Source organism: Dicentrarchus labrax, unplaced genomic scaffold (assembly GCF_905237075.1).
Source record: "Dicentrarchus labrax unplaced genomic scaffold, dlabrax2021, whole genome shotgun sequence".
NCBI lineage: Eukaryota > Metazoa > Chordata > Actinopteri > Moronidae > Dicentrarchus > Dicentrarchus labrax.
Genome location: NW_026136773.1, coordinates 30001 through 42552, shown reverse-complemented (window position 1 = coordinate 42552; position 12552 = coordinate 30001). Strand labels below are relative to the sequence as shown.

At 42.5% G+C, this 12552-nt stretch overlaps 1 protein-coding gene across 4 annotated transcripts in view; it reads left to right on the top strand.

The window, feature by feature from the left end:
- The window catches only part of myo5b (myosin VB), a 42052-nt gene extending 31739 nt beyond the window's left edge, over positions 1 to 10313 (top strand). For 2 of the 4 annotated variants that reach the window (XM_051393923.1, XM_051393924.1), the window contains exons 27-39: positions 29 to 94; positions 268 to 507; positions 1215 to 1309; positions 3388 to 3586; positions 3986 to 4079; positions 4155 to 4298; positions 5861 to 6012; positions 6088 to 6177; positions 6249 to 6399; positions 7363 to 7657; positions 7751 to 7925; positions 8082 to 8162; positions 8654 to 10313. In XM_051393923.1, coding sequence (XP_051249883.1) covers positions 29 to 94; positions 268 to 507; positions 1215 to 1309; positions 3388 to 3586; positions 3986 to 4079; positions 4155 to 4298; positions 5861 to 6012; positions 6088 to 6177; positions 6249 to 6399; positions 7363 to 7657; positions 7751 to 7925; positions 8082 to 8162; positions 8654 to 8806 — 1935 coding nt within the window. In that variant the 3' untranslated portion in view covers positions 8807 to 10313. Of the gene's footprint in view, positions 1 to 28; positions 95 to 267; positions 508 to 1211; positions 1310 to 3387; positions 3587 to 3985; positions 4080 to 4154; positions 4299 to 5860; positions 6013 to 6087; positions 6178 to 6248; positions 6400 to 7362; positions 7658 to 7750; positions 7926 to 8081; positions 8163 to 8653 lie in introns of all 4 variants that reach the window. The other 2 variants (XM_051393921.1, XM_051393925.1) reach the window with 1 other exon arrangement.
- Positions 10314 to 12552: the final 2239 nt, after the last annotated feature.

The window sequence follows — 12552 nt, the reverse complement described above, 5'->3', positions numbered from 1 at the left end:
AATTCCATATGTGTTTCATTCATTAAAGGGTTCTGAGTCGAGGAGTCCCACTTCTGAGCAGGAGACTGCAGATCTGGCCTACAACAACCTGAAGGTTCACTTCACCTCACACATCATCATCACACATCACCATCAGCACACTGCAAGCTCATAGATTAGATGTTTTGTCATATTCAAATAAATACACATTAATAAAAACTAATATACCATGTTTTATAAAGGATTCCATTTGGATCATATCTCACACCTTGTTCTGTGCCCCTGCAGAGGCAAGAGCTGGAAACTGAGAACAAAAAACTCAAGAATGACCTAAACGAGCTGAGGAAGGCAATCTCTGAGCGTGCATCTCAAAACAATTCCTCCAATGAACTCCAGGACAGCTACAACCTGCTGCTCAGTCAGCTCAAATCAGCCAATGAGGAGCTGGATGCCCGCAAGGAGGAAGTCCTCATTCTGAGGACTCAGATAGTCAGCACGGCCCAGCTACTGGAGAAGAATGATCACATAGTGAGTTTACTTTCATTGTACTGTAATGTTGGGATGATATTTATTATTTATGAAAGACTGGCCTCGGGTGTAAAAAACATTCCAGGTTTTCACCATTCAGAAGAACTTTCAAATCAAGTGTGCTGAAGTACATTAAGATTGTACACTGTATGTAAAGATGGATGACGCATCGTAACTTCCTCCCACTGTACAAAAATGAAGCCAAAATAACACAAATACACGAGCCGCAGTATCAGTGTCCTGCCCATACAACTGGCTGACTCAATCGCGAGCAGGCATGAACATGAAACCCCATTTTTATAGCATCAAATAACTAAATCATCTTTGGGAAAAACATATTTGATGGGGTTTATGACCTATACTGCAAACAGCCACCAGGGGGCGATTGAGAAAATGTATATCCCTTTTGGGGGGCTGTAATGCTGTCCATCTTCGCATGCAGTCACTGATTGTGCATGGAGCCAAGCTTCTCTCTGAGGTGGAGCAGAACAGTAAATAATCTGCTCCAGTGGACATTTGTGTTTGTGTGGAGGTAAAAAAAAAAGTGGAGATGTTCCAGTGTATTCTGTCCCAGTATCAATTTTGATACTTGAGCTTTGCGTATTGACCAGTAGCGAGTACAAATCCGATACAAGTGTATATAAGACACACAAACTGGGGTCAATAATCTTTGTTGTATTAAAATAAAATGTTCTGTTTTTCAGCAGGAAAGTAATGATGTTCCTGAACTGAACGACAGCAAAGAGCCCATGGACAAAGAGGAGGCTCTGAAAGCGTATCACGGACTGTGTGAGTCCAAAAAGTAAGTGACTTCATTATTCATCAACATTTAAAGGGACAGTACGCATATTCAGGTTACAGTGATAATGGTGGCAGAATCACCGGTAGACTTTCATTTTAGATTTTCGTCAGGAGTTACATGGGACCACTGGAAATACATTTACTTCCTGATCTTTTTGTGTTTATTGTGTCTTGTGCTTTTTTCTGCCTGTTGAACAGCTTCCTTCCTTTCCTCATCTGTTCTGTTTAAAGCTTTGAATCTGATTTAAGGCCAGAAAATACAAGTGGATAGGGCCTAAATTATTTTTAGTTTTCTGAAATTGTATCTTTGAAAATGCAAATGAGGCTTCATCAAATGCCATTTTTGGTGAAATCTACAGATGTAAACAGACAAAGTGAAGTAAAATAAACACTAAATGTGCATTTTGGGTCCACTTATCTGAAACCAGACATGTTATGGAAGCAAAGACTAAAATCACAGAATTGAGCATTACATAAAACCAATGTCTTTGCTTGTAGTGGCCCACTTTAAAGGGAAATGATGGTGTCTGTTAATGTGGCTCCACAGCGGAAATGAAAACTAAATACTGTCTCACTCAACAGTTTGTGACATTTATTACTTTTTTTTTGCCCTTTTTAAAGCTGAATGCAGAGAATATCAGTGACCGTAGCTTCAGTCCAGGTTGGGTCAGATTCTCATAGCAGAGTTTAGAGGAGGTGGTGGTGTAGTTAATGTTTCCTGTATGTACACTGACAGGCTGCATATTCTGTACTTCTACTTGAGTAGGATTGTGAGTATTGTTACATTAAAGCTGTGCTGTACTTGTTCCACCACTGTGGGACACTGCTGTACTGCAGCTGATGGTGTACTAACAGTCTGAGCCCACTTTCAGTTTTCTTTCTGCTGTTCTGCAGTCTGGAATAAAAATCACTGTATGAAACCCTAAATGTAGATTATATTAACTTTGTAGCATTGGAAGGAGTGAACAGGGCCGACTTTCTGCTTGATGCTGTTTTTTTGTGTCTACTAACACTTGAATTTCTGTCTGCCTCTGTTCTCTGCAGTCTTTCTCACACTCTGCTTTTGCTTTGTTTCCTTTTCCTCTGTTTGTGTGCGTCCTGCTGGACACCAGTACCCCGCAGGACTGGTGTTATTTGAATGAAGATGGAGAGCTGGGTTTGGCTTACCAGGGCCTAAAGCAAGTGGCCAGGTCTCTGTTTCCTCTGCTCGCTTTTCTTTCACTTTCTCTTCTTTTTCTTACTAAAATAAGAGCTCAGTACACTGACTGCACCTGCCGGGGCTTTTCTCACAGAGCACTCTTGTTGAACCCATTGCGTCTTTATTTATCCAACAGAAAGTAAAAAGTCCCCCATTGTTCATCTGATAGTCTTCATATTAATCATATTAAACAAACACATTAAAATTTAATTAAGATTTGTGAGTTGGTCACAAAATTTTAATTTTGGATTGGTCAAAATCCAAAATACCATCTGCAAATATTTCTAAATAAACTAGCCTCTCTGCCGATGTCCTTGGTCTAGGTTAATGTATTTCAGAGGTGGCAGTGGGCTTGGTTTTAAAGCTACAGTGAAGATATCGTATGAAATTAGAAGATCTGACTCATCGTGTCATGCTCGGTTGTCGTGAAGAGCATTTTTACTATTTTCAAAGGGATCTATTGACCTCTGACCTTCAGATATCTCATTGAAAATGTGTTCTATGGTTACCTACGAGTCTTACATTTACAGCCACTTTAATCCACTTTTTTCACAGCGGCCATTTTGACATGAAATAGTAGGGTAAAACAGGGTGTTGCTATTGTGTATTACTGGAAAGGCTCTGCTACACTAAATGGAACTTTAATTTGTATCATTGGTAACACCGGACTGATTTATCACCATACAGAAACTGTAGGCTAGGAAGGGAAGTTGGACTTGAAACTTTTCACAATTTTCTAGACATTTTATAGATTAAATGATCAATCAACTAATCTAGAAAATAATCAGCAGATTAATCAGTAATTAAAAAAAATCAGACAGATGTTTGTGATAATATTCTTGGTAAACATGCAGTGAGTAACACTATCCTGGTCCTCTCAGGCTGCTGGAGGCCCAGCTGCAGACTCAGTCCAGGCAGCACAAAGACGAACTGGAAGCTCTTCACACTCAGATCGAGCTGCTGAGAGACGACATTGAAAAGAAGCAGGAGATCTTGAACTACACCTCGTCTCTGTCGCCGGAGGCTAAGGTGGAGTACAGCGTCCAGCAGGAGATCACACGGCTCACCAACGACAACCTGGTGAGAGAATCTGCTGAGCAGGCACATTCCAGCATCGTGGTCCAGCGTGTCCGTTTCTTAACAATAATTATACTGAAAAAGGTGTTGCAATCTGCAACTACGCTGCTAGATGATAAGGTCTACACACTGGACCTCTAAACGATTGCCAAACAGGCAGTCAGAGATGAAGGCCATTTGGGTCAGTTGGCTCAATAGAAATGTGTAACTGGGTATCGTCTGCGTAACCAGTGCACTGCCAGAGACTGAACCATCATTAAAGTTGATTTATTCAGTTGATGGTGTCAAACCCTGAGCTAAGATCTAACAGGATATGGATGGAAGTCAGCAGCATGTCTGAGATCATTTACTTCTTTGACTAGCTACTTAGGTTGGATCTAAAACCGGTTCTCTTGTTCGTAGGACCTCAAGGAGCTGGTGGAGAAACTGGAGAAGAATGAGAGAAAGCTGAAGAAGCAGCTCAGGATCTACATGAAGAAGGTCCAGGAGTTAGAAGGTAAGAGTTCACATCTGCAGCTTACACTTGATCTGGATCAGATGTTGGGTGCTGATGGTCTCTGTGCTTCTGTAGCTGCTCAGGCTGCAGCTCAGACCACCAAGTCCAGACCCGAACTAAGCCGTCAGGTGACAGTCCAGAGGAAGGAGAAAGACTTTGAAGGAATGCTGGAGTACTACAAGGAGGACGAAGCCCTGCTGCTCAAGACTCTAATCTCAGGTCAGTCTGCTCCATCCTCCTCCACAGCAGTACATGGACTCTTATTCAAACTGTTGTTTCCTGTACTTAGATGTGCCATGTGCTAGGTAGGAGCAGCAAGTTCATACAATTAAGCTCTCAATACAATTAAATTTAATTGAATTAAATTGTATTTGTATAGCGCCAATTCATAACAGAAGTTATCTCAGGACACTTTTCAAATAGAGCAGGTCTAGACCGAACTCTTTATAACATTATTTACAGAGACCCAACAGTTCCTTCTCATAGCTTTAATAAACTAAATAAACCCACAAAATGTAAAGAAAGGAAATATTCTTACAGCTATTTTTCGCATTAAACAGAAAAAATACTACCGTACACCTTTCTTTTACTGAAAAAAGACTTATGTTAGTTTAACTGCCTTGTTAACTCATCATAAAAAACCACTTCATTCAAACTCATCAAAAACAATCACCAAATCTACTTTGCTCTGTTGCAAATGCTAACTAAGTAGCAAGCTAAAAATTGATGTAGATTAGCTAAGCAGTTATATGCTAAGCAGCACTATATACTGAATCTTTCTTTTTTCCATATCTTAACTTAAGTATCAGGTTTAGTATTTTCAGTGGAAACCACAGTGTAAATCCTTCGGAAGAGGATTCAGGCTCGAACTTTAATGTCAAATCTGAACAAATGTTTTTTTTTAACTCTGGCCCTAATCGTCCTCCGTAGGATCTGGTGCTCAGTCTGCTTGAGTGTTGCTGACAGGAAACAGAGGAAACAGCTTTTCTCTGAGCTTCCAGTCATGACACTGCTGCCAACATCAGTTTTGTTCTTCTGTGGGTCGGATCAGCCGACAGGAAGTGAGTGCAGAGAGAGAGAGAGAGAGAGAGAGAGAGAGAGAACCGGAAGTGGTGGTTGATGGTCGCCGCCTTAAAGCTCCATCAGGATGCTGGAGGATTGCTAATGAAAAAGTGATTGATGGACGTTGTTGTTCTCAGCTGCTCAAACTAAGTAAAGTAGATGCCTTTGACTTTAAAGGTTATAGGTATGAAATTCACTGCCACTAGATGTCGGACTTGAGAACCAGCACGATGCTACAGCTGACCAGACTCCTTTGTTTTAACTCACAGTTAATCATAAAACACACTTCAGACTGGATGGAAACAAAATAAAAGTCAGCAGTGTAGATGCATTAGTGCATTAGCTTATCAATGCATCAAGCATTGATAAGCTCAGAGGCATACGACTCTGATGGATCGGACTATTCGGAACTGGTTCTCGATTCCCATCACTACTCACTTGCACCAGACTCCATAGGCAAAAGCTGTAATTTTACCTCGTAACAGCATAACTTCATTCAAAGTGGACAGAAACAAAATAAAACTCACTATCTCTGTAAGTCTTTCCAACAATCACCAACTCTGGTTTGGTGGAAATAATCCAGTTTCAGTCACTCTGCTCCTCACAGCACACCATGACTTCACTCTACACTTTACATAGCTAATAGTTGCTACTGCTTTATTAATGATATAAATCTCTTATATATAACCTTTACACACTGTGACTTCATGTGTTTTCAGACATCAGGCCCAACACAGTGTCAGCTACTGTTCCCTGTCTGCCAGCTTATATTCTCTTCATGTGCATCCGCCACGCTGACTACATCAACGACGACCAGAAGGTGGAGTCTCTGCTCACCTCCACCATCAACGCCATCAAGAAGGTCCTCAAGGTGAGTGCCCTCCACACATCCACCAGTCTGGCTAATGACTGATGGATTAAAGAAATATTTCTGTTGCGTCTGCAGAAGAACAACGACGACTTTGAGATGACGTCCTTCTGGCTGGCCAACACCAGCCGTCTCCTCCACTGTCTGAAGCAGTACAGCGGTGACGAGGTGAGACACTCTTCCTCAGTTTGTGGAGAATCCAGAGTGAGCAGAGAAAGACCTGTTGTGTTTTTGTTCAGGTGTTCATGACGCAGAACACAGCCAAACAGAACGAACACTGCCTGAAGAACTTCGACCTGGCAGAGTACCGACAGGTGCTGAGCGACCTCTCCATCCAGATCTACCAGCAGCTCATTAAGGTGGCAGAAGGCATCATCCAGCCCATGATCGGTGAGCTACATGTTCATTGCTCTTTTCAAAAGTAATGTTATTACTTTACTTATTACTCCCTGCCCAAAGTAATTAGTTACACTACTAGCTGTAATGTTATAACTTCCTCCAGCTGGGCTGAAACTAAAATAAATCTGAACTACTGAGTCAATAGAAAGGATGACTAATGATCTTTGTATAAAGTCACTTCATCACAGTCTACCCACAATGCCCTCTTCAGCCAATGTCAGGCCTCTAAAGGCAGTCTAAAGACACTGTGCTGAACATAATGTTCCACTGATGGACAGCTGGTGGCGGTAACGTAAAAGAAACATCAATGTACCAATAAAATAAGAGAAGAAGAAAAGGAAGTAAACATGGACGTAAATGATGCAGGCTGTCATATATTTATAAAATCAGACTCTTCAGTGTACCTCAGTAGAAAGCCAACATTATACAGCCGGTCTCAGTAATTATAGACTGTGGCGGCCCACCACCGTTGAATTGGTCCTGCCACAGCTTCATAATGAATACAATTTCTATTTTTTTCGATTCGATTTTTACAAACTGCTTTTAGGTTGTTATTATTGAAATGCTTCATAAGTCTGTGCTGACTCAGTGTTTGCTGGATGGCATTGTGGGTAGTGTAGTAATTACTCCCACTGAGAGCAGTGTGCAGCTGACGGTTAGAGCAGTGCGACTTCGTACTGATCCAGAGTCCGTCGGGTTGATATTTGGTTCCTTTTACAGACGTTGTCTACAGAAACCACGTCACTGCTGCTCTTCTGACTCATTTCAACATCCAGTGACTCATTTCCACCACAGTTACCACGGCAACCGCCCAGCTACTGTCAATACATGCCTCATAGATCGAAATGTGGACCGCACATCAGTATCCAGTGATCAGTGATTTCTGAAGGAATCTGTGATGTAACATGACGTCTGTCTGCTGTCTGTCTGTCTGTCTGTGGTCGTGGTGTCCAGTGTCGGCCATGTTGGAGAGCGAGAGCATCCCCAGCCTGGCGGGGGTGAAGCCGATGGGCTACAGGAATCGTTCGTCCAGCATGGACACGGACGCCGGCGGCCCCAGCAGCTACACTCTGGAGGCGCTAATCCGCCAGCTGGGGCAGTTTCACAGCATCATGCAGGACCACGGCCTGGACCCCGAGATCGTAGGTCAGGTGGTGCGACAGCTGTTCCACTGCATCAACGCCGTCACCCTCAACAACCTGCTGCTGCGCAAAGACGTGTGCTCCTGGAGCAACGGCATGCAGCTCAGGTACGGCCGCAAACAGCACGCCGTCTGTCAGGCACGCCATGGACTGACAGTGTAGCCTCATCTGTCTGTGTGTGTGTGTGTGTGTGTGTGCAGGTACAACACCAGTCAGATGGAGGAGTGGCTGAGAGCAAACAACCTGTTCCAGAGTAAAGCTGCAGCCACTCTGGAGCCCATCATCCAGGCCGCTCAGCTACTGCAGGTCAAGAAGAAGACGACTCAGGACGCCGAGGCCATCTGCTCGCTGTGCAGCGGCCTCAGCACGCAGCAGGTCTGCTCGTCAATACATCAGCTGATCAATACATGCTTTTAGGAACGTTTACAGCTTGTTGTTGTTGTTGTTGTTGTTGTGAAGACAGGAAGTGATATTTGTATCGTGACTGAACTGTCTCAGATGTTCCAACCACTGTCGTCCTCTGTGTTGCAGATTGTGAAAATCCTGAACCTTTACACCCCTCTGAACGAGTTCGAAGAGAGAGTGACTGTGTCCTTCATCAGAAACATTCAGGTACACAGAATATCTTTATTGATCATATGGATTATTGATCAGTATACACTGTATCTTTATGGATGATATTGATCAGTATACACTGTATCTTTATGGATGATATTGATCCTGTATTGACAGTCAGACTGTGGACATATGACGGCCTTTAGCTCGTGTTTCTAGAGTTACGTGTTGTTACGAACACGTTAGGAATTGTTAAAATGTGATATTTCTTAAAGGGAGTTTGGTGCAGGGAGCTTTTAGTTGGATTCAAACTGCTGATATGGATCATTGTTAACGTTTAGTCTCCACTACAGAAACACTAGCTAACTGCTGAAGGCTGATCAGGTTGTCTCACTGTATTAGATTGATTAATGCTTTAATAATGGGACTATTGATGTGTGTAGTATTGTTATTGTATCATTATTATAGATCCTCTGAGTTTATTGAAAAGAATCTGTTGAGTCTCAGTATGATTGAATCCATCCGTCTGTCCATGTCTGTGTGTCCAGAACCGTCTTCAGGACAGAAACGATCCTCCTCAGCTTCTGGTGGACACCAAGCAAACGTTCCCCGTCCTCTTCCCGTACACCCCGTCTGCTCTCAGCCTGGAGACGCTGCAGATCCCCGCCTCCCTCAGCCTCGACTTCCTCGTCAGGGTCTGAGGGCTCTCAAAGACCCACAGCAGAACCATCTGACTACACTTTAACAACAGAGACAGGCTGGACGGAGACGTGTTTACCATCCTGCTACCAAAGTCTTCTTGAGCGGTCCCTCAGAATGTGTCCGCATCGTCTACTGACCCCTCGTCCCCCAGCAGAGACAGAGACAGACAGAGAGGATCCAGTCCGTCCTCTTACTGGCAGTAAATGTGTGGACAGAGCGTAAAGAGAGGTCAGAGGTCAGGAAGGACAATCAGAAAGCTAATCTTTATAACGGAGGTCTGTGGGGACGTCCATCACAGACACTACTTCCTGCTAACAATCCCACAATGCAATGCCAAAATCTCAGTAGACCCAACAGCCGTGTGCAGTCGTGTTTCCATCAACGTGTTTTTATTTGAAGTAAAGAACGAGTTCTGAGCGTTGAAGTGTTGGACCTTCCTCACAGCAAACACCAGTGTGGCATTCAAAAATGGGCGGGGCTTAGGAAGGGTCGAATGGCGCCACCTACTGCGGATCTATCCAGCTCCTAATAATCACATTTTCTTTTGCAGATTTACTCAAATTTCAGTTAAAATTTGCGACGAATGGAAACACGACTGACGAGGCGTCAACATGGCGATCATTAGTAAGAAACCTCAGTAGCTTTAGCGACCTCGCTAACACTGAAGTAGATGGACTGTCAATCACCTCGATACTGACAATGTTTGTTTGTTTGTGGAAATAATTCAGAATCATTTCTGTCCATCAGGAAGTTGTTTGAATGTCAAAGAGTAGATGAAGTGAGGAGGAGGAGCGCTGGGTCTGGGTTGTTAAAGGGCTGCCAATCATGTACAGATAGTAATCAATACTTCATTGATCAGACTGTTTAGAATCAGCTGCATTCACTTTGATTCCTCTTTTTTCTTTTCTGTGTGAAATCATTTTCTTCTGACTCGTGTTTTTTTTTCGTGTGATTTGTAGCACTGTGTGGTGACTCTGATAAATAACTAATAACACTGATTAATAACTAATAACACTGATTAATAACTAATAACACTGATTAATAACTACAGTACGAATACAGTCTGACAGGTGTACTGCAGCCTTTCATCACATTCCTGGGCCATTATGGAAGCCTGATCAATCATTTGCACTCGTAAACAGCGCTCATTAATATTGTTGTTATTGTTATTATTATTATTATGAACTATCTTTACAAACGGTATCAAATAAGAAACACATGTTTTTATGAAGTGTAACTATAAGAAAGAAATCCTGCTGCAGTCGTAAAGAGCTTTTATCTTCTGTGTGGGAAATGTTCCTCAATCGATAATATATATTTTATATTTTCACAAGATCAAAAATGTTCTTCAGCTGGAAACACTTTCTGTAACTTTCTGTATTTCAAAGAATATATTTTGTAACTTGGACTCAAATGTTTTTTGTCTGATCTTTTGTGATTTAAGATGTTCTGACCATCTGATCTTCATCACGAAGAATAAAATACTGCTGTTTCCTTAAAAATCCATTTTGTAGACAAATTAAGTTATTTTCTTCTAATATTTAATAAATAATCTTGCTCAGGCAGTGGGAGGTTTGACTCCTGCAGAGATTCTAATACAGTGAACCTCTATCAGGATACGTAGTGCTGGAGGGTGTATATCCCCCCATCATAAAATACTGTACAGCTATAAAATCCATTTTCTGAATTTATTTATGAATAAAATGAGCAATAAATCACTGTGAATGATATATATATATATATATATATATGAACACAGAGAGGAATAAACCTGAAGCTGCTGAACGAGGTTTATTTAAAGACCTGAATGAAAGATTCACTGCAGTCAGAATGTAAACTAACAGTTAATTACTCACATTAAGACAATTATTGTTTCTATTAAGTTTTAAGTGTTCTGTTTAAATATGTAAATGAGGTGTTATATAATTCCAACTTGAGGTGAAATCTACAGACACAAACAGACAAAGTGAAGTAAAATAAACAGTTAATGTGTATTTTGGCCGTTTTCTTTCTGATAGTCTTCAAAGAAAAAAAAAATATGGAAGCAAAAGAGGCAAAACTCTGACCGGTGCATTAATAGGCTGTTGTCCTGAGCGCTGCTGTCATGGTCCTGAACTGAAGGAAGTTCTTCAGAGGCTGTGTGAACGCGGCCGAGAGACGATTCCCACAGCGGCTGTGTGTCAGTTGTTCCAGCTGTCTGTGGTCTACCTGCCGCTCAGGTGGCACACAGCGTCACACCAACCGGCTGCCAGTGAGCTCACGCTTTATCTCCTTCACAAAGTGTGGATTCATCCGCCGCTGAAAATAGTCCCCGACCAATGCCCTATTTCCTCCTGTTTGTTTGACAAAAACTACAGTGACCTTTGACCTTTGACCGAACACAATCTCCGAGACCAACGGGTAATCCAGTACCGAGGTGGTTTTCTTGCCAGCTCAGTTAGCTTAGCTGCACGGCTGACCGAGCTAACAGCAGTTAGCGGTTAGCCACTGATCAATCTGTCCATCAGGAACTCAGAATGACCTCGGTGCTGTAACGCTGTTCCCTGTCAGCAAACTGTAACAATAAGAATCAACACACACTCATTACTGGGTCTTGTATTCTTGTGTGTCTGCGTAGAGATTTATGTACACACCTTTGTGTGTGTGTGTGTGTGTGTGTGTGTGTGTGTGTGTGTGTTAAAGTTTGAAATGAATAAAGACACTGTAGGAAGAAAGACCCCGAACTGCCGTGTGATGTTGCAAGAAGACTGAATGCCCACTGAGACCAGGTAGGTGTCTGTTCCAGGGGGTAGGGGACCTTGTAGCTCTGCAGTCAGTGCGCTACAATACAAAATAAATAATTATTATTTGTGACTAAAGTTTGTCTTTGTTGGTAAAGTATCATCCAGCCCCCAGCTCAGCTCCCACCGGCTCCCGCCTCCCTACCGCGCCGTGTTTCCACGGTGTGAGCTGAGTGAGAAAGCGTTGGTCAGAGAACGAACCGTTAACGAGGACGTCAGCTCGCTTTCTGAACGTCTTCCTCTGTTTATATTTAAATATGTTTGTGGTGCAAAAACAGAAAGTTTCATGAGTTCGCCACAAACCTCCACAGACTGAGCTGAGCTGAAATGAAACCCGCACGTTGCATGAGAACGTCAGTGAGTGTTCATGTGTTCATCATGTGTTCATCATGTGTTCATCATGTGTTCATCATGTGTTCACTGTGTGCTCAACCTGAAGCTGCTCGTTGTGTTTTTAAAGGATGAAGACGAATTATGAGTGAAGGAAGAGGATGTGGTGACAAGTTGTTTCTCAAAGAGTCTAACCTCTGTTTGCACAACGTGCAACACCTTTCTACAGAAATTCACTCGCACACAGCGCCACTGTCAGACTGTCTGTCTGTGTGTCTATGTGTCTCTGTGTCTGTCCACAGGCTGCACACTGTGTGAGGCTGATGTTTGACTGAAAAAAGAACAACTGAGGAGAAGCAGGAAGCAGAGTTTGTAGCGAGGGTGTACAGAGGACACATTCATGTGGCTGTTGTAGCTCGGCTTCAAAGACTCGCTCATTTTGGTGTGGCTTCACTGAAATTCATCACCATGAGATTTTACACTGTGGTTTCATGGTATGGGTGTAGGTGTAAAGATGGAAGACATAAATAGATGTGCCATTTCTTAAGGTATATATGTATGTATGTATGTATGTATGTATGTATGTGGGAGGACGTCCTGAGAGGAAGTACTACAGTATAAACCTCACAGCTCAC